Genomic DNA, 21,651 nt, shown 5'->3' with positions numbered 1-21,651 from the left:
GTGCCCACCAAGCAAAAATGTAACAGGAGGCTTTGCTAGAATTAGATGAAACGTTTTATTCAAGGGTCTTAAGATGGCAAACTGGAGAGGAACAAAACAAAACACTTCCAGTTTCACACCCAGAGGGTTCTGAGGGAAGAAGTGGCGAGTTCTTGCAGTGAAGAGCACATTCTTGGGAAGAACCAGTTCTGCCTGCTTAGCTCTGGATTGGCCCAAGTCGGCAACCCTCCAGGTGACCCCTGGTCCAGATAAGTGGTATCAGGTGGTCTGGACATGGGAACTTCCTAAGCTCTTCCAAGGGCGGTCTATAGGGACTTTTATATCTCCAGGCATGGATGCACCCCTGAAATGGTTGTTCTCAGGCCAGTCAAAATAAAACAAAACCTACTCCTCATGCTCTAGCCCATTCAGATTTAAGTAATGTTGTTAACTTGGTGATGGTGACTCCATTGTGTTTCTTCGCTCTTTCAGATGCTCGGGGTTTTGCTCACACATCACCTGCCAGTGGCATGTGAAGTGGTGGGGCAGCCACAGACCACCGAGGTGTCTTTCCCTTTGACCACCAACTCTTTATTTGAGCCACATCTCAGATGCTGTTACTGGCCTAGAGGGCAGGGTCCCAAGCAGGTCCTCCCTCTGCAGTTCCCTCCCTCGCTGCTGGGCAGCGCTGAGGGCTAGGCCAGGAAAAGGTGCCAACAGTTGAGCAGAGATGAGGCCGGTTAGTTAGTCGGTTAGTCGCTGTTCCCGGGGGTTGAGGTGGAGCCAGCTCAGCATGTGCTCACGTACCAAGGGACCTGCATACGTCCACCGTCCACCACATGCACACCCGGTGCCACACCCTGGAGGGGTGCTTCGGGCGGGGCCGAGGGGCCGAGGTCATAGGTGACACTGGCTGGAGATACCAGTGAAGAATGGAGCTCTGCAGCCAGGACACAGCTGGGAGGCCCCCCACAGAGTGAGGATCTCACAGAGCCCCTCAGAGCCTGGGAAGAAGTGGTGGAGCCAGAGGCTGGGGGAGCCGTGTGAGCTGTGAGATGCTGGACAGGAGTCCTGGGGAACTCCAGGAGAGTTAGGGCCCCTCAGAGGCTGAAACAAATGAGACTGAGGATGCTGGGCTTGCAGAAGGGGGGCTCAGGGCTGCAGAGCTCTGGGTTCTCCCATCACCAGGGCCAATTCGAGCCTCCGACACAGTGGGGAAACCGAGCCCCTATCGCCTTCAGAGGAGGGAAACATACTCCTGGGCTCCACAAAAGAAGAGGCAGAGGCAGAAGAGAGGAAGAGGTGGAGAGGAAAGGAGAGGAACCCCTCCGTCCCTCAAACTAGCATCCATCCAACTGATTGAGGGGGGGACAGAGGGAGGGCAGGGATCCTGGTTCCTCCCACGCCCTCCACTCCCAGCCCAGGGAGCTGACAGCGCCTTCAGCCCCAGGGACAGGAAAAGCGGGGTAAACAGCAGCAGCTGCATATTCTCCTGAAATTGCCTCTGAAAATGACCAGACACTTCACTGGAAAAGTGGCAACAATTTGGGCCCTGGGAGCAGGAGATGAGCCGAGAACGGGGGCGGTCAGGCTGCGGTCATCACCCCCTCAGTCACAGGGGATCTCCTCAGTCTGATTCTGAGAAGCCAGGGAAGGAGGGAGGTGCTGGGGGTGGAAGAAGACTGGCCAGAGATACCCCCGCTCAGGACACAGCCCCTGGGTCCTATCTCAGCTCAGTGCAGACGGTGCCAGAACACGTGGCTTGTGCTCCAAGAGCAAGATTAACCTGGAGGCAAGAAGAGAAGTTAATCAGGTCCCCCGAAGCATGATTGCCTGGGACCCTGAGCTGCCTGCAGGTGGAAGGAAGTGGGGAGGAGGGAGACCTCGGCTTCAAGGGGCAGTGAGCTCAGTGGTGGAGCAGGGAAGAGGCAGGCACGGTAGAGGCTGTGGAAGGAAGGAGAGACATTAGGGGCAGAAACAAAGGCAGCCGTTTGTACTTAGCGCAGAGATCTAAATTTTACTGCAAATACAGGAGCTGCTTCTTCCCGAAGGCAGACACTGGGGTGGGAGAGGCTGACCAGACAGTAGGAGGAAATGCATAGTAAGGGACAGGGGGTATTTACAGCATTCTACAAAAAATTACGTATTGGTATTAGAGCCCACAGAAACGGGGACCAGGCGATGGTGCGAGACAGTTGGAAACAGAAACAATGACGACGACACGGGAAATAAAGGAAGACACGAGGAAAGGGTCAGTCAGAAGGACGGGGGAATGGGGTGGGGAGCCTCCCTGTCAAATGCCACCAGCTGAGGCCCCAGCTGCGGACACTGATTAGCAAGACAACTGTTGGCAGCAGCCTGGCATTTCTGGTGTTTGGAGAGGAAGGGGGTGCCAGGGTGGGGCAGGTGTGATGAGCCAGCACTGAGCTTGGGGATGGAGGGGTCTGGAGCCCCTGGGTACGGGAGCCCTGCGTTCCCCAGCTCATACGAGCCCTCCATTCTGGGGCCTGAATCTCCAAAGGATCCCAGTTTTCGCCAAGACAGGGATCTTCATGTCTTCCCACCAGGGACATTCTTAATGAATCGGCCACTGGCCACCTGGGACCTCAGCCCCATCCCCCCCACAGGCTCTCCAGCCTCCCCACCCAGACACCCAGAGCTCAGCCGGTCAAGGACCCAGAGACAATTACCTTCTTTGCCATTCTTATTATCTGCATTAGCTGCTCCAAGGGTGGGGCATGGGAGCGGGGAGCTCAGTACACACCAGTGAGAAGATGGGGACAGCAACTCACCCACGCTTTGTTTTATTAGTGGGCAGAAAGGCTGGAGGTGGGAGGAAGTTTGGAGAAAGGACTGGGATGGTCTGGGAGAAGAAAGGTTCTCTTCAAGGGTTCTTCAGGCTCCAAGCACCACCCCTGATCAGAGGGTTGAAGATGAGCTCCTCCCACAAAGGTGGGTGGGGCTGGTGCTGGTCCAGGAGGGAGAGAGTGCCATCTCCTCACTATACAGTCACTTCCAGGCCATGACTCCCCTTCTTCTTGCAGCTGAGCTTGCCATTCCCATTGCCCCTCGGCCCCTGGGTGACCTTGACAGTCACATTGCTCTCCTTGAACTTCACTGAGAACCTGGAGGGAGAAGAGACAAAAGGCAAAGCTAGTGCCCTCATCCTCTAGGCCCATATTTTTATGATGGTTCCCCCTTCCCTTCTTGAGGCAAATACACCCCCTCCCCCCAGCCCAGGTCAGAAAACTCCAGAGAACTTGGGTGGGCAGACTAAGAAGCTCCTCCAAGCCCTGCCCTGACACAGCTGCTTCACTTTCTGACCCTATGACCTTCCCGGTCACAATGACCAACAGCTTCGCCATCTGCCAATCTGCCCCTCAGCCCAGCTCAGGGCCTTACTGCTCAGCCACGGTGATTGGAAGCTGCCTCTGCGTGGTGTCCAGCACAGCTCGGTACATTTTGGTCAGCAGTTCCACCACATGCTCACTGACCAACAGGAAGTCCCCCTTGGATCCCACCGATGATATCTTAGGAAGGAAAAAACAGCAGGGAAGGAATTCACTTTTTCTCCTCAGGAGACATCGAAGGCCCAGAGGAAGAGGTGGGGCCCCATCACCTCCAGTCCACCCCAGCCCTGTCATGCCCACCCTCTTCTCCGGTATGAGGCCCTGCCCCACCCCGCTGATACCTCACTCAGATGCAAGCAAAAAAGCCCATCCTGGAAGCTGGTGACTGACACCCCGGCCACACTTTCCAGCCCAATGACCGTTTTGGCCTGGGTCTTCTTGGAGTCTGTGAGAATCACATGCCCCTTGGTCAGGAGTAGAATTCGAGAGGAAGTCTAGGGACAGAACGGGAAAGGGTGAGGGAGATGGGGTCAGCCTCCACCCTCCCCGCTGTGGGGCAGCATTCCGGACGCGGCCTTCACCTTGCCGTTGCCACGATTGACCTTCCTCACAGTCTCTGCCATCAGAACAGGCCCTTCCTCCCCGCCCGTCAGCTTCTGCAGCTTGGGGTTCCCTCGCAGCCCAATGTAGTCACCATGGAAGGGAACGGGAACACTGAGGACACACAAGAGTATGCAGTGGAGACAAAGCCCTTGGCACGGACCCCCGGGCCCTGCACCTCCCCGCACTGCATTCCCGTCTTAGACCTCCAGAGCCCCTTCCCCATCCACCACCACATCCTCTATCTCAGGGATCCTCAGAGCAGGGTCCAGGACCAACATCCGTATCCCCTGGCAACCTGTCAGAAAGGCAAATTCTTGGGCCCCCCCCAGACCTGCAGAGTCAGAAACTGAGTGGGTGGGGGTGGCATGTGGGTGTTATCCAGCTTGCCTGGTGATGTGGGTGCACCCTGGAGTTTGAGACCCACTGCTCTGTCCACCTGCGCTCGATGAAACTGACTGCAGGGTCTGAGAGGCTCTCACCTCGGGGGGTATGCAGCCTTCTTGCCCTTGAACAGCTCACTGGCGCAGAGCTTCTCCCTCAGGACCTCTACCTGCTTGGGGGACAGCTGGTCCCGGAACTTCTTGCACTGTGAGTGGGTTGGAGCAGAAGCTATGATCATGGAGGAAGGGGGCAGGGTTGGGAAGGGGGGGAGGGACACTGAGATGTGGAAGGAGAGAGGCAGACACTGGAGAAGAGGACAGAGGGAGAAGAACAGGCACTAGATACTTCAGAGAGGGCAGAGGCTTTGGGGAGGACAATGGGGACTGAGGGATGCTGGGGAGGGGGTGGAAATAATAAAATATAAACCCACAGAGGACTGTATGCCCAGCACAGGCCCAGTCCCGGACAAGGTGCTCAATAAGCGTGTCCTGAATAGAACACTGTGCCAAGTGAAATAAGCCAGACACCAAAGGACAAATATTGTATAATTCCACTTATATGATGCTGGGGTGCAACCCCAGCAGGTCCAGGGGTCCCCAAAGGTGTGGACGGAGTCGGCGAAGAAGGAATGACACGGAGACAGCGTTCAGTTGATCAGCAGCCTTGCCAGGATCTCTAGCCACAATCTCCAGCGAAGTTCTGGTTAGGATCTCCTGCCAGGTTCTGTGTCCATGTTCTCTTGCTAGGTTCTCCAGCGAGGTTCTCCAGGTTCTCCAGCCAGGTTCAGTCACCAGGTTCTTGTCTTTAGGTTCTGTGGCCAGTTTCTGTCCAGGATCTTTTGCCATGTTCTCTCCAGCGAAGTTCTTCTGTCTCTAGGTTCTGTGTAGGTTCTGTGTCTAGGGTCTGTATCTAGGTTCTGTATCTAGGTTCTTTGTCTAGGTTCTGTGTCTCTAGGCTCTGTGTCTAGGTTCTGTGTCTAGGTTCTGAATCTAGGTTCTGTTTAGGTTCTGTGTCTAGGTTCTATGTTTAGGTTCTGTAGCCAGTTTCTCCAGCCAAGTTCTGTCTAGGATCTCCAGCCAATTCCGTAGCTGGGTTCTGTCCAGGATCTTTTGCCATGTTCTCCACTAGGTTCTGTCTCTAGGCTCTGTGTCTAGGTTCTGTGTCCTGTTGTCTTGTTACATCTGTATTTATACCAGTTGATTCCAATCCTATCAATCTCTATTCCAAAGGCTAGGGCATTTCTTATCTCCATTCCAGGGAGTAAAGATTATGTAGCTTAAGCATGATTGTTCATAGTTAAAGTGATTAATTACCCACCTGGCACTTAGTTAAGGAGTTTTATTCCCTCCCTAACTTCAGGGGAAAATCCCTACCTGGGGAAACAACCTTTCTCAGAGAGGTGACCTTGGTTAAAACACATAGTGCCAAGAACGTGAGCAAACATATTAAGAACAGTATTCCATATACGCCAGGTCCCTTGAAACAGCAAGGATGGACCGGCTCCTGGCAATACGAGGTACTTAAAATACAGTTGAATGCCACATAGTGACATTTCAGTCAATGACAAACTGCATGTGCCATGATGGTCCTATCTTATACAATAAAAAGGTAATATTGCAAATTGACCCTAATGGCGGAACAACTGGTCGCTATGATACACACTGGTGGTCAATGCGCTCCCACAGGGGGAGCTCCACTCAGCCACAAGCTGGGCTAACGGCTGCGAGCGTAGTGGTGGTGGCAGGAGCCTCTCTGGCCTCCACAGCAGCACTACAGAGGTCTCACTGCGGCATAGGCCCACTCCCCCTGGGGGAGCCACAGTCAGACCTCCCTTGAGGGCTCCTGAGCTGCCAGAGGTATGTCTGACTGCCAGCTTAGGCCCGATCCCCCAGGGAGTAGGCCTAAGCTGGCAGGTGGACATCCCTTGAAGGGTCCTGGACTGCGAGAGGGCACAGGCCAGGCTGAGGGACCCCCTCTGAGTGCACGGATTTCATACACCAGGCCTCTATATAAGATTATAATGGAGCTGAAAAATTCCTATCACCTTGTGACAATGTAGCCATGGTAACATCATAGCACATGTATTACTCATGTGTTTGTGGTGATGCTAGTGTGAACAAACCTACTGCACTGTCAGTTGTATAAAAGTGTAGCACATACAACTATGTACATTAACTTGATAATGGTAATAAACGACTATGTTATTGGTTTATGTATTTACTATATTATACTTTTTATTGCTATTTTAGAGAACACTCTACTTACATTTTAAAAGTTTGCTAGCCTAGCCGGTTTGGCTCAGTGGATAGAGCGTCGGCCTGCCGACTGAAGGGTCCCGGCTTTGATTCCAGTCAAGGGCACATGCCTGGGTTGCGCGCATGATCTCCAGTAGGGGGTGTGCAGGAGGCAGCCAATCCATGATTATCTCCCATCATTGATGTTTCTCTCCCCCCGCCCCATTCCTCTCTGAAATCAATAAAAGTTTGCTATAAACATTATGCCACATTACGACAGCAGCAGTCGCATACATCTCATGTTCATTGCGTCTCTTGATTGCATCATTTTCCCCTGTGCTTGATTTAACCTCATGTTTTGTGCAGTAACATGCTGTATGGACTGTAGCCTGGGAACAATAGGCTATACCATATAGCCTAGGTATGTAGTAGGCTACTCCAGTGAGGTTTGTGTGAGTGCACTCTATGATGTTTGCACAACAAAATCGCCTAATGATGCATTTCTCAGAACGTATTCCCATTAAGCATTGTATGACTCTAGTCAAATGCCTAGAGTAGGCTGGGGGAGGGGGAAACAGGGAGTTATTGCTAACTCAGTACAGAGTTTCAGTTGGGATGATGAAAATAGTAAGGAGATGGATGGTGGTGATGACTGCACAACAGTGTGAATGTGCTCAAATACCACCAAACTGTATACTTCAAAATTATTAAAATGGTAAATTTTGTTATGCATATTTTACCACATTTTTTAAAAATGTTTTTATTGATTTTAGAGAGGAAGGGAGAGGGATAGAGAGTTAGAAACATCGATGAGAGAGAAACATCAATCTGCTGCCTCCCACATGCACCCTGACTGGGAATGGAGCCTGCAACCTGAATATGTGCCCTGACCAAAGATCAAACCAGTGACTTTTCAGTGCACGGGGTGATGCTCAACAAACTGATCCACGCCAGCCAGGGCTACCACAATTTTTAATATATATATATATTTTTAATATATTTTATTAATTTTTCTACAGAGAGGAAGGGAGAGGGATAGAGAGTTAGAAACATCGATGAGAGAGAAACATCAGCTGCCTCATATATTTTTATTGATTTCAGAGAGGAAGGGAGAAGAAGAGGTGGAAACATCAATGATGAGAGAGAATCACTTATCGGCTGCCTCCTGCATGCTCCACACGAGACCAAGCCTGCAAACCGGGCATGTGCCCTGACTGGGAATCAAACTGTAACCTCCTGGTGCATAGATCGAAGCTCAACCACTGAACCACACTGGCTGGGCCACAATTTTTTTTTTTAAGAGAAAAGGAGTGGAAGAGGGAAGAAGAGAAAAATCAGAGGGAGAAAATAAAAAAGACAAATGAGAAGAGAGGTGCCTAGGTCCCACTCACCTTCCACTGGTGGTAGAGCCGCTGCAGCTCTTGATTGGCTGTGGTGAAGCACTTATAAGGGGCCGCTGGCCACTTCTTGTCCAAGATACTGGTAGATGGCAAGTTGTTCTTCAGCCCCAGTAGGAATTTCTGTGCCTGGATTGGAAGAGGGGAATTGAGAGTGCAATGATGAGAAGACAGGCCCCGGACAGGCAACACCTCAACCTGGCATTCAGGGTACTTTTCTTGGAGCCCACTTCGTCACAGGACCCCCTGCATGACCCCGGCACACCAACCAGAGGACGCCTTGCCGCGCCCTTGGCCCAGCCCACACATTACCGCTCTGTGCCGTAGCTCCTGCTGCTCTCCGCTCAACGCTGCCAGCCCAGAATCTACCCATCCTTTCAGATGCCGTTCAAACCTCCCGGTCCCCTGGCCCGGGGGAGCCCTCCTTTCTTTGGAGCCCCCTAGCACTCTGTCTATACTTCTGTTTCTGTACTGTTACTTGCATGGAAATCTCTCTAGACAGTGAGTCCTCGGGAGTGAGTCTCCAGGTCTTGAGTTTTCCCCCCATTCAACATTTATTGAGTGTCTGCTCTGTGCCTGGCACTGTTCTAGATATGGAGACACAGCAGTGAACGCAGCAAAGTCTTTATTCTCCCTGAGGTTACACTCTACTGAGGGTGGGGAAGGAGGCCTCTCACAGCAAATAAACACATATAACGTAATGCCAGTTCATTACATATGCCATGATGCAAAAAAAGCAGGCCCAAGACAGGAATGAGTGGTAGTATATCCCAGAGACAGAAAGAAAGCCAGTGTGACTGAATTAGATTCAGTAAAAGGAGAGAAGGTCAGAGAGATGGTTGGTCAAGGACAGATCCTGACGGGACTTGCTGGCTGTCGTGAGGACACAGGCCTTCATTTGGAGTGAAATAGAACACCGCTAGAGGATTTAAAGGGGAAGAGTGACATAATCTGACTTAATATTTTTTAAAATATATTTTTATTTATTTCAGAGAGGAAGGGAGAGAGAGATAGAAACAGCAATGATGAGAGAGAATCATAGACCGGCTGCCTCCTGCACGCCTCCCACTGGGGATCGAGCCTACAACCGGGCATGTGCCCTTGATGGGAATTGAACCTGGGACCCTTCAGTCCCCAGGTCGACACTCTATCCATTGAGCCAATCTGGCTAGGGCTTTTTAAATATATTTTTATTGATTTCAGAGAGGAAGGGAAAGGGAGAGAGAGAGATAGAAACATCAATGATGAGAGAACCATCGACTGGCTGCCTGCTGCAGGACCCCTACTGGGGATTGAGCCAGCAGCAACCCGGGGCTGTGCCCTTGACCAGAATCAAACCCGGGACCCTTCAGTCAGCAGGCCAACGCTCTATCCACTGAGCCAAACCAGCTAGGGCCTTACTTAAGATTTTTTTTAAAATTTAATACATTTTCTTATTTTGAAAGTTTTTAAATGTGCATAAAAGTTGAAGAAAACATTACAATGAACATCTGTATACTGTATACCCCTCACCTAAATTCACCAATTGATAATGTTTACATCTTGCCTATTGGCATTCTCTAACACATGCCCCCGCAAACATACACATGCATATGCATATAAATATGCATATATACAAATCTTCATGTCACATCATCCTAAAGTAGGTAACAGATATCATAACATTTTCTCCTAAAACTTAAGCATGCACCTCCCTAGAATTGGGACATTTACTTACACAATCACAATTCCATCACTATACCTAAGAAATTTAACATTGATTAGACTTCCTCATCCAACAGCAATGCACTCAAATTTCTCCTGATGTCTTTTATCCTAAAAATGTCCTTTTCAGCCTGGCTGGCTTGGCTCAGTGGCTGAGTGTCGATCTATGAACCAGGAGATCCTGGTTTGATTCCCAGTCAGGGCATATGTCCAAATTGCAGACTTGATCCCAGTGTGGGGTGTGCAGGAGGCAGCTGATCAATGATGCTCTCTCATCATTGATGTTTCTATCTCTCTCCCTCTCCCTTCCTCTCTGAAATAAATAAAAATATATATTTTTTAAAATGTCCTTTTCAGCTTTGTTTTTATTTTTCCTGTTTCAGGATCCAGTCATGGCATCTGACTGTTTAATCTCCCCCAATCTAGAACCAGAACTCATGAGTCTTTATATTTCAGGGAGCACTCAACACCCTTTTCATTTATGGGATAGAAGTATTGAATGTATAGAAAATTACTTGATCTTGAGCACTTCAAAGTTTTGAAATTTTGTTGTTGTTGTTATTCCTCACCCAAGGATATTTTTTCCCATTAATTTTTTTAGAGAGAGGGGAACAAACCAGCAACCCAGGCACATGCCCTTGACCGGAACTGAACCTGAGAACCTTCAGTACACAGGCCGACATTCTAACCACTGAGCCATGCAGGCCAGGGACAACTTTTTGGCGTTTTTATGAAAACTTTTTGAAACCTAAGACATTAGGTTTAAAAAAATTAAAATAGAAAAATGCACAGCACATAGCATATTACTCTAGGAACTATCCAAGCTCTTTGTATCTTCCACTACAAAGACCTAGTAGGCTTGGTCTCATCACCCTGGAGTCTCTGGTCCTGGGTCTGGTCCAATTCACCTCAGTAAACATTCCTAAACATCTCCCACAATCCCCCATGTTCCAATTGATGTGGAGCCTCTAAGGGTTTCCTTTTTTTTCTAGAGCTAGAAAGTTCTGCCTTTCCCTATGTAGCTCTCTGTCCCAGGTCTACTAAGGGCCATGTATGCCTGGTCGCCCAGGCCTCTATTGGGGAAAGGGGCCAGGCAGTTTTCGGCAGTGATTAAAACTCTAGAGTCAAATAGTTTGTATCCCAGCTCTACCCTTTACCCACTGTGAGACTCCTAACAAGTTATTTAGCCTCTCTGGGCCTTAGTTTTTAACCTATAAATGGCCTACTTCTCAGGGTTGTAGATCACATTAGAGTTAATGCATGTAAAGAACTTAGTGCATAGTTAAGTGTTCAAGTAATAGTAGGTATTATGCTAGTATTAGTTATAGGCAAGGCAATTGCAAAATATAGACTAGTCAGAAACACTGGGGGAGTCGATGCCTAGTGGCTCTGCATGCATTCTTCTTAGGGATCTGAGTTAGTGAAGTCCTCATCTAAACCCAGCAGCTCCTGCGGTGATATTTAGCAGATGCCTGATAATATACAGGTGAAAGAAGAGGTGGAAGAAGAAAAAAGAAATAAATAATAAAAGAATGAGAAAAAAAAAGAAAGAATGAAAGATGGAAGAGGAGCAAGTCATGAGATAAGAGCAAAACCAGATTACACATCTCAGGAATGCAGTTAGGCAGTAAGAGAGCAGACACGGAGGAGCCAGCTGAGGAGAGAGGAGGCTGAGGAGGCCCAGGAAAATGGAGCCTCCCTGAAGAGGGGGAGGAGGACAGGACGAATGTTCAGGGAGGCAACGGAGAGCCTCAGAACCCCTTTTCCTCCAAAAATCAATCCGTGATTTGATTTTTCTAGATCTCAGAAGTTCTGCCTTTCTGGCAGCTCCAATTTCCCGCAGCACTCTGCCTCAGACCTCTGCTCTTCCTCCTGCCCTCTGGCCTTCCCCAAGGTCTCCCAGGCGGTGCTGCTCCCTCCCTGTCTGGTTTCCCTCTGACTTGTCTCAACAGCACCACTGCTTTCTACCCCTTCTCTGTCCCTGTTTTCCTCTCGCTGGAAACTGCCCATAGTCTGAATGTCCAGACCTGGTCCTGGCTTCTTCCTGCCCACTCTGACCTGAGCCCTCCAGAATTAAGATCCTTCCTGAGGCTTAATTTCAGACTCAACTGCTATAGTTTCAGAAGAGATAGAAGGAAAATATAATTTTGTCACCTTCACCCCAACTCTAAAATAGATTCGTTAACCCTATGTGTCCTTACTCTGTCTTCAGTGAGGCTCAGCTCCTCCCTGCTGTCAACCAGACAGCTGTCTCTTCGTGGGTGTGCTGGGACCCCTTCCTATCACAAGGTTGCCTACCCTGTCCACTCAACCCCACATGTGCTCTGATTCTGCCCCTGGGCCCTGAGACAGGCAGGTTAAGGAAGCTCTTGGGGGGGAAACTTTGAGTCACTTCTTTTCAAACTTCACATCTTTCTCCTTCAAACCTGTCCCTCCATCCTCAAACCGCCCACTCCCACCCTCAACACCCACCACTTACTAGGCTCTTGTAGATGAAACTTGACAAGGTGAGAGCAGCCCCTGACCGGAAGTATTTTCGATAATCCTTGCGGGCCTGGCAGGGACATACAAGAAAGGAGCCAGAATAAAGATAGTTAGACCTAGAACACAGAGCAAAACCTTGAAGAGGTTCTACTCTTTCAACCACACCAAGAACAAGAGTAAAATAGAGAGCTGAGACGACAGCTGGAGAGAGTAGTTAGACAAGTTGGCAATGAGGGGGACACTCAAAGCAGAAGGCAGAGCCACACATATGTACGAATCTCCCAGCATGCAGCCGCACTCCCAGACACACTCGGAGCAGGCCCAGAAAAACCCAGACACAGACACGCCATCGCACAGAGGTATGGCCGAGGTTCAAGTAGGACTTGCTTCCTGCTCCTCCATCCCCCCAGCAACGGGGACAATTCAAAAGGAACCACATGTGGAGAGGGAACCCTCTTCCCTTTTCCATTACCTTCCACCCTCTCACAAAAGCCTGGATCAACAAGACTGATGCCTTCATCTTCCCATAGCGCTTCTTTTGCTGTAGGAGACAACGGGCCTGTTAGAAAAGGCCCACCTCCTGAACCACCTCTCCCATTTCCCACTCTCCTAGTAGAGTGAGGGGAGGGGACTTTGGGGGTTACTGGTACCATGTTGCCCCGAAACCAAGAGGAAATGAGGATCTGACTCTTGCGCATCTGCTGGTAGTGGGTGCGGCAGCGCCAGCCTCGGTAGATCTTCTGTATGAGTGTGGCCAGCTGCTGGATTCTAAGGCGTCTCTGCTCCTCCAGGTAGAACAGCTGTGGAGCGGTGAGAGGGGGAACCAAGAAGCTGGCCCAGGGGAACAGCGCTCTCTTCCTGCACCCCACAGCACCAGACGCTTCCCAGCCAGTGTTTTATTTGGTCATTCCTTGGTCCTCTGAGTTCATTCACTTATGTATTAATTCTTGTTAACAAGCTTCTACTGATCTCTAACTCTGTAGCTGCTACTATGCTAGGATTTGGAAACTCAGACACATTACCCAGACCCACTAGGAGTCCTGCCTCAAGTGGAGGCACTCAGCGGGGGCCCTGCAAGCACGCCTGACTCCAGGGGCCTCAGTCAGGGTGGGAACCCAAGGAACAGCCCCGCAGAGAGACCTCCTCATCCACTATCCATTCCAGGTTATAGAAGCTCCCTGCCCCCCACCCAGCCACCCCCACGAATACAGGTGCCCTCTCCGACTCACAGTCTTGGGGCTTTTAATGAAGATCTTTGTCTTCCCAAAGGTCACCTCCTCTGAGGTGCAGGCGCTCAGCTCCCCCAGGATCTTCTCCACCCCCTCCCTACGAGAGCAAAAGGGAAAAGCTGCCAGGGGGCAACCCAGGGAAGGGGCCTCTCCACCTTCCCCCAGTCCCTTCCACCCTGGGAGAAGAGTTCAGGGCTTGAACAAGAAGACTTCATTGTCTCTTCTCCCACCGTGTGCCCTGCACTGTCCTTCTCCACTCCCCACTGAGTCTTACCGGTCTCCCCCATTCCAGCGAGGCCACGTGCTCCGGCTCAGCAATCGGTACCTTTCCAGGAAGGGCCTGTAGCCCTGGCGGAAGGCGTAACCCGCCCGGCGCACACGCACGTTCTCTAGCAGTCCCAGGTACCGAGCCTGGGTTGCCACCAGCTCCCGGGAGAAGTGACCTCGCTGCTGATGCTCATTGGGCTTTATGCACCTGGCGGGAGGGAGAGCAAAGTCCAGGCTTCAGGAGCTTCACCTGTGCCGGTGTGACCCATCCTGGTCTCTACACCCCAATTCCGCATACAGTCCCCTTAGGTGAAATATTTCAGAGGAAGTGGTCACACTGGCCTTGCCAGTTTCACTCACTAGTACAGTCCCCACCCAGATCTAATGCTCTCCCTGCTACAGGGCTCTCACAGCGCATCGGGTCCTGTTTTCCCTGAGGAACGGGCCTCTGAAACTCTTATTCCAGAGACACCTCCTCCCACCCCGACGTGCTCTGCAGTGTGCAGATGTATGTAGCATGTTTCCCTAGGTGCCCAGCACGTCACCTGATGTAGTTGGGGTTCTTGGCGTACAGGTTCTTCATGAGTATGGCCACAGAACTCTTAAACTGGGCCCCAGCAGTTGGGGGGCGTTTGAGAGATGCCTGCTTAGGGTCACCCTCAGGGAACAGGGACCGAAGGAGTGGGTGCTTGGCCTTCCACATGGCCTGGGACAAGTCCCGGAAGAGTAGGTCGTTATTCTTGTCAATGAAGCTGTTCACGTTATAGGTCACCTGCAGAAGAACATCTGTTGGTCTGGAGAGCCCATGACCCCGTCCCAGCACTTGGCCCTCCCAGTTTCAGATCCTCCCAATTCCTTCCCCGTTGCCTGTAGCCTGTGCGCAGGCCCTAGCCTTGACCTCCAGCCCCGCCATATCACCTTGCCCGCATAGTGGCAGATGCGGAAGCAGTTGAGACCCATGGTGTGGTCATACTGGCGCTGGGCGTTCTGGGTGACTTTGCTCTCGTAGTGACTATGCTTGGAGAAGAGTTGGTTCAGCTTTGCTAGGAAAGTGGAGTCACTGACCACCCCGGGCCGCAGGCACTCCTCGTCCAGCATGGCCAGGATACCTCGCTGATTCTGGCCAGGGGAACAAATCAGCCCAACTTAGACCTGATCCTCTAGGATGTCCAGACCCTCTGTCCACTCACCCTTTGCCCTTTTTACCACCCTTGCCAAGTGGGGCGAGGGGAGGGGGATGGTGTCCAGGGGAAGGTCCTGAAGTAAGAGAAGGATAACTCACATGCTCAATAAGGTTACAGATAATGCCATTATCAAAGTAGTCCACCTTTTTCCACGGTATGCCCTAGCAAGGGGAGATGGAAAAAATTACAGGGAGCAGGTCCAAGACAAGTCTCCAAAGACCCCGCCAGACCCCGGCTGCCTTTCATCTACCCCACAAAGGACCCTCAGAAAGCCCTACAGTTCAGAGGGGTCCCTGGTGTGGTTTCTATCTGCGTCCCCTTTCCTCCAAGGTTCGTGGAGAATTTGTGGGGTGGGTGCAGAGACACATGGGAAGACCCAGAGCAGCCGTGAGGGGGAGTCCATGTAGAGAGCCCAAAGGTGCTGTAGGGTAGAGAGGGAAGTGCAAGCCGCTGGGTGAAGACTGGGTAGAGATTACCCAACTCTGGGGGTAGGGATCCTTGAGTATATGGAAGAGCAAAGGGCCACGCTACTCTGGCAACAAACTACAGAACCAAAGCACGTACGTGACTTTATCATCAAGCAACAAAGCTAATTGGATACATCTTCAAGACCTACATCAGTGATTCTGTCCTCAGTGTGCATCGCCGCTATCTGGACCGCTTGTTAAAGCAGATTTGCTGCCCCTGCCCCCAGGTTTCTGATTCCACGGGTCTGGGACAGGGCCTGGGAATCTGCACTCTAACATGTCCACAGGGGACGCTGATCCAGGGCCACAGCTGACCATGGACCCACATGATACTTTGGGACTGTATAATTTTTTAATATGTTTTTTATTGATTTCAGAGAGAGGAAGGGAGAGGGAACGAGAGGTAGAAACATCAATGACGAGAGAGAATCATTGATCGGCTGCCTCCTGCATGCCCTCTACTGGGGATCGAGCCCAAAACCTGGGCATGAGCCCTGACTAGGAATCAACCATAACCTCCTGGTTCATGGGTAGACGCTCAACTACTAAGCCACACCAGCTGGGCTGTATACTTTAAAAAAAAAAAAAAAAAAAAAGAGCAAGAATGGTACAGAAGCAGAAAACCCAAAGACAATCTTTCTGTGCTTTAGGGATTTGCTGGGCATCAGGCCTGCAGGCAGGATAGCTCCTGATCCCACCCCAGGGCAGATGTAGCAGTTCAGGCCATTTCCAGGTGTGACTGGGGAACAAGCTTCTCTCTCCCTCCTCCCTCACAGCTGTTCAGGGAATGCAGAGTGGAATTAAGTTGCCCTCCTACTTCATTCCAAAAATGTCTTCCCTGACTGATTAAATGAATTATGATATTCTTATAATCCTATGGAGCTTTAAAAAAGCATCTTTAATATACTGATACAGAAAGATCTCTTGTTAACTGATGAAAGCAAGGTGTAGAAGAGGGTGTATTCACTGCTGTGTGAATAAACTTTGATGCGATTACACATCAAAGACCTCTGGGAGGAGGCCCACTTCAGGTGCCTATAGACAGAAGGAAATCAAGGAGGCTGGGGACAGGGTGGGAGAGAGGCCTTTCTTTATACACCTTTTAAGCTTTTTTAATTTTAAAGCACAGAAATATATTATCTATTCGATCATTTGAAAATTTAATATAAGCCCTGGCCTGATAGCTCAGTTGGTTAGAGCCTCGTCCTGATACCTCCAGGTTGCAGGTTCAATCCCCGGTCAGGGAACATAAAAGAATCAACCAACGAATGCATAAACAAGTGGAACAACAAATTGATCTCTCCCCCCGATCCCCCTTCCTCTAGCCACCCCCCCTCCCTCTCCCTTTCTCTAAAACTCAATAAATAAAAATTTAAAAAATTTTAAATAAAAACATCCAAATACTTTTAAAAGCTTCTCCGTCCATTGTTATCACAGTGCCTGAGGTTCTGCCACAACAGATTCCTGAGAGCTCACAGGGAGCATCCCTGGAGGATTTTGATGAGTGAGACTGGGCATTCACACTTTGGAGGGAATTAGCTCAATTGGAGGCTGTCTGACACCTAGCCCTAGAGACCCGAGGAACAGGGGCAGGAGTGTGGAAATCCTGAGCCAGGGGCATTCTGGTGAGAAAGTCTGGGGTCAGCGTGCGACAAGAGGGGAAGGCAACATCAGAGCCTGGAGGAGACAAAGGATTCTGAGGAGTCAGAGAAGAGCACAGAAAGTGGATGGGGTTGGGTGCCAAGCCCGGGAGAAACGTCCCTTCTAAATGTGGCTCACAGTATGCCACAGGCCAAGCACAGCTGTCACTTCACTCTTGTCATGACTCCTCCCGCCCCCCAACACACACCCTTCTATCAAGCCACCCCCTTCCTGGCCTGGCCTGGAGTATGGGGAACTGGGGGGGGATGGGGAGCAGAAAATTAGGACTTCTTGGTAATGCTGGAATGTTCAGCTGTGCAGGGGAAAACTTTTTGTCCTCTGTTCCCACGAGGGAACAATTGAGAGGAAATTGTGATCAAGGAGAAAGAGAAATCTGGCACGTGCCTAGAAGTCATTTTAGAGAGAGGAGGTGGGGAGAAGGCTTAGTTTACCTCTCTCTTATATTCCTCTTGCTCCTCTTTCAGTGTTAGCTCTATGAACACCTGCTGTAGCTTCTCATTGCAGTAGTTGATCACAAACTGCTCAAAGCTATTGTCCTAAGGGAAGGCACACAGATTAGAGAGACCAGCTCAGCCCAAGACACTTCCTTCCTAGCAACCCGGCCTCCCTCTCTCACATCCCTGGGTTCTGTGGTTGGGCGAAGTTGTCTTACCTCTAATATTTCAAAGCCATAGATATCCAGGACTCCCATTACCTTCTTCTTCTCCCCAGTGCCCACCTGAAGAGGAGGAAAAGATAAGTCTGAGGACAGGCCCTTCTACAGTGGATGTGATGATGGAGGTGATTGGAGCAAGGGGCAAACAGAACTCGGGTGAGCTTGACCAAGCCTGACAGGAATTGTGATTTTATTCTCCTTTCTCTTCTATATGCTGGAGGACAAGCAAAGAGGGTGGAAAGGGAAGATGCAAATAGATACCAGGACAGTGCTCCCATGGTGTGAGGTAGAAAGACATTGAAATCCTCTCAGGAAAATAACTATCTTTTAATTTGTTGAACATTTTATTTAAAAACCTATATTCTTATTTCATTAATCATATCATAAACCTAAAATGAGTGATTATTCCCATTTTACTGTTTTAAAATATCAAATTTCAAAGGAGCTAAGCATTTACCATACCTAGAGTCAAATCCCATTTTACCCCACTACCCTGCAGTAATAGCTTCTAAATTGATGGCACTTTCACGTACATAATCTTTAAATAATAGTTCTATTTTTATTTAATTCACATACCAGAGAATTTACCCTTTAAAGGTATACAAGTTGGTGGGCTTTTAACGTATATTCAGAAAGTGTACGACCATCACCACTACCTAAGTCCAGAGCATTCATCATCCCCCAAAAGAAATCTTGTGCCCATAACCATTAGCAGCCTCTCCCCAGTCCTCCCTCCCACCCCCAGTCCCTGATAACCACTGATTTACTTCCCATGTCTATGGATTTGCCTATTCTGGGCATTTCATATAAATGGAGTCATTCAAAATGTGGCGTTTTATGTCTGGCTTCTTTCGCTCAACATGTTTTCAAGGTCCATCCATGTTGAATATGTACCAGTATGTCATTCCTTTTCATGGCCAAATAATATCCCATTGTATAAATATACCACATTGTATTTATTTATTCATTCATCAGTTGATGGACATTTGGGTTGTTTCCACTTTTTGGTTATTAAGAATAATGCCTCTATGAACATTCATATATATCTCTTTTCAGTTTGCTTGGATATATACCTAGGAGTGAAACTGTTGTCTATGGTAACCAAGTACACAGTTTTATCTCATCCTCACTAAACCTGTGAAGCAGGGAGGCATTAAGGTCCCATTTTCCAAATCAGGAAACTGAGACTCAGAATTTTTGTGAAATTGAAAGGCCACACACTGGTAAGCAGTCTATCCAGATACGTTTCCACAATCACACACTACTGGAAGACACTGTACACTTTTCCTCATTGTCCTGACTCTGTCCATCCCAGAACCCAAGGTATCAGGCTGGTGACCAGGGCAGGAGCGTGTTGAGGGAAGAGGGCGACCTCTCACCTTGATACTCTCATTGATTCGATTCACTATCCAGTTGAAGAGACGGCTGTAGATGTTCTTAGCCAGAGCATCCCGGGCATACTGAGCCTACAGGGCAAGGCCAGGCTGGTCAGTGTGGCAGCCACAGGACAGGCTCAGAATCAGCCCCTCCCATAGGGCCCCTTACCTGAACAACGTTCAGCGCAGTGACCACCTTTTCTTTAGCAGTTGCCATGGTCCTTGAGCACAAAGCTCTCTCTAGTTCCTTTGAATCCAAACCCATCAGTTCCCCAATCTCCCGAACACCTGGGGTGATGAGGAGATACAACATGGCCTGAGAGAGGGCTTTCCCCGAGGGGAGGGAGGAAGCAGGTAAGTGAAGCTGCTGGGAGACTGGTGGAGCAGCCTGGCAGCCAGTTCAGAACATGGCCTTGAAGAAGGTCTGGGGAGGAGGAGGAAGGGGAGATCTGGGAACTTTTCATGCATTATCTACTTTAATATGAGAATCTCCTGAAATAGGCGAGACTCGGAAGGGTCTCAGAACCTACGTCTACCAAACTTCAAAACCTCATTCCAATGTGCCTCAGTGAGTATGTTTGGGGAAGGACTCAGGAGCAGGCTGGGTGGGACTAAATCTGAGTGAAGTTAGTGATACTAGAGATGGTGGGAGAACAGCAGGAGATTCGGGGAGCTGGGAGGGACTTCAGCAGGGGGTGCAGACCTCTCGTATCAGAGATGCCACTTGCTGGTATCCCATTGGCCTGGAATTCGTCTGACAGCTTCACATTCCCCAGCTTCAGCACCAGGGCTGTCACCTCTAGCACCCATCGAATCTCCTCCTCGGAGAACCCAATCACAGTCATTGCACTCTTGGGGAGCAAGCAGAAGTCAGAAGTTGAACTGTGGTGCCAGTCCAATGCTTCCCTCCTCAAAGCCAGAGCCTGGGCTCAGGGGATGGCCTCAGAGCCCAAGCCTACCCCATCCCGGGCACCCACCTGCACAGACTTGAAGTTGGAGGCGTCGTCCATGCCATCTACTCGGGACACTTCTCGGTTCAGATAGGCATAGCCACCTATATCCCGTTCCAGCTTCAGCGCCGCTGGGAGGGCCAGTGTGTGGGGACAGGGTTAGTACACAGCCTCTCCAGCCTTGACCCTCACAGCCCTAGCCCTAGGTAAGTTCATTCAATTACTCAAAGAAGCCTTTTTTTTTTTTTTTAGTTTCTTCCCTTGCCTCCTTTATTTTGGGATCATTAATTCCTATAATAGACTAAACTTTTAAGTGGTATTCAGGGTTTAGGTGTTTGTAATTATTGGGGTATTCTCCCCACTTTTATGAAAGAAAAGTTTCATTTTACTCTTCTCCCCATCCTCAGGGTTCTGAACAATAAAAACAAACCAATCCTCTACACTGCTCTGGTCTCAGTGACTCTGAGGATGAAGGGAAGGAAGGAAGGGTAAGTACACACCTCCCACTCATCCTTGCTGGTGCATTCATTGTTCACTAAGCACTGACAGAGCATCAGGTACTATGTTCCCCAACCCTGATCCCTCTCCGGAAGGTTTCTCTTGTGGGTGGGGCTGAGTCAAATGGCTCTCTGTGTTCCCCCGTGGTGAGTCTCTATCCCAGCCCCTATCACGTGGACTAAGTTATGTTTTCTTTCTCTCTCTCCCACAAATAAACAACTTGTGTGTTGGGGACCATGTTTTTCACCTTCATAATCTGAATACCTAGCTGGCATGCAGGAACTTTTTTCTTTTTAATAAATGAATCAAGGGCATGGTCAAAGCTATTTACCGGAGATGGGAAGGAGTGGGTTAATCATGGAACTTTAGGGATATCAGTGATCTGTTATTCAAATGATCTGAGATTCAGTGAGTATCTCTCAAACTAGAATTTAATGGCAGCTTCTCCCAAGACACAACTGTGAAACCAAAGTGTATTAAAGTGGAACATCTGAACACAGAATGAGTCAGAAAGGCCTGGGGTGATGACACTGGGGAGGGCCCGCCTGGACTCAATTTAAACCAATGAGTGACAGAACCAGAACAAGGCACTGGTGCCTGTGATTCAGACAAATGGAACACAACCAAGACTATTAAGCCAGGAGGGAAATGAGACCTGTGGGGGCACCTGAACCATAGATCTGCCAGGGGGAAAAAGGAAATAGGTACAAGTCCAGCACAGAATAACCCGAAACCAAAGGGAGCAGATACCACAGAGCTCTCAGCTAGAGGGCGGACTGGCAGGGCCTTTCGTGTCACTGGACCCTGTAGTGGTGCCAGTACAACATTCAAGCTGGGATGGGCTCTTCCTCAGGACAAGGCAGCTTGCTCTGTGCCTTCTGCTCCTATGTGCACCTGCACAGGCCTATTGGCACTGACCACACTGTAGTGCAGTGTATCTGTTCACACATCTACCATCCCCAGGAGACTAAGTTCTTCAGGGACAGGATCCATGTCTTACTCACCTCTATACCCCTAGAGATTAGCACAGTGTTCGATCATAGTAGGTTCAATCATAGTAGGTGTTCAAGAGCTGTCTGATGAATGAATGAATGAATGAATGAATGAATGAATGAAACCTAGGTGGAACTATCTAAGAAGAGGAAATCAAGGACAGGGTCCTGGGTGAAACAGATGTAGACCAAGGACAACTTCAGTGGAAGCTCAGTGAAGGTTCCATCTTGCTAAATTT

General features: G+C 49.6%; 1 protein-coding gene across 1 annotated transcript in view; it reads right to left on the bottom strand.

Annotated features, from left to right (window-relative positions):
* Positions 1-2,737: 2,737 nt before the first annotated feature.
* MYO1A (myosin IA) overlaps positions 2,738-21,651 on the bottom strand; it is a 21,385-nt gene continuing 2,471 nt past the window's right edge. Inside the window, exons 8-27 of the mRNA XM_006757356.2 lie at positions 19,950-20,053; positions 19,676-19,823; positions 19,142-19,260; positions 18,976-19,062; positions 17,594-17,659; positions 17,373-17,477; positions 14,911-14,973; positions 14,547-14,747; positions 14,174-14,400; positions 13,636-13,836; positions 13,362-13,458; positions 12,783-12,932; positions 12,605-12,673; positions 12,128-12,202; positions 7,939-8,073; positions 4,412-4,518; positions 3,911-4,043; positions 3,671-3,823; positions 3,382-3,509; positions 2,738-3,104 (exon numbers count right to left, since the gene is read on the bottom strand). Of these exons, the coding sequence (XP_006757419.1) occupies positions 2,981-3,104; positions 3,382-3,509; positions 3,671-3,823; positions 3,911-4,043; positions 4,412-4,518; positions 7,939-8,073; positions 12,128-12,202; positions 12,605-12,673; positions 12,783-12,932; positions 13,362-13,458; positions 13,636-13,836; positions 14,174-14,400; positions 14,547-14,747; positions 14,911-14,973; positions 17,373-17,477; positions 17,594-17,659; positions 18,976-19,062; positions 19,142-19,260; positions 19,676-19,823; positions 19,950-20,053 (2,492 nt within the window). The 3' untranslated portion in view covers positions 2,738-2,980. The remainder of the gene's footprint in view (positions 3,105-3,381; positions 3,510-3,670; positions 3,824-3,910; positions 4,044-4,411; positions 4,519-7,938; positions 8,074-12,127; positions 12,203-12,604; positions 12,674-12,782; positions 12,933-13,361; positions 13,459-13,635; positions 13,837-14,173; positions 14,401-14,546; positions 14,748-14,910; positions 14,974-17,372; positions 17,478-17,593; positions 17,660-18,975; positions 19,063-19,141; positions 19,261-19,675; positions 19,824-19,949; positions 20,054-21,651) is intronic.

The sequence above is a fragment of the Myotis davidii genome, unplaced genomic scaffold, assembly GCF_000327345.1.
Source record: "Myotis davidii unplaced genomic scaffold, ASM32734v1 scaffold1134, whole genome shotgun sequence".
NCBI classification, from domain to species: Eukaryota; Metazoa; Chordata; class Mammalia; order Chiroptera; family Vespertilionidae; genus Myotis; species Myotis davidii.
The sequence above is the reverse complement of the archived record's forward strand: the minus strand, read 5'-3'. Positions and strand labels throughout refer to the sequence as shown.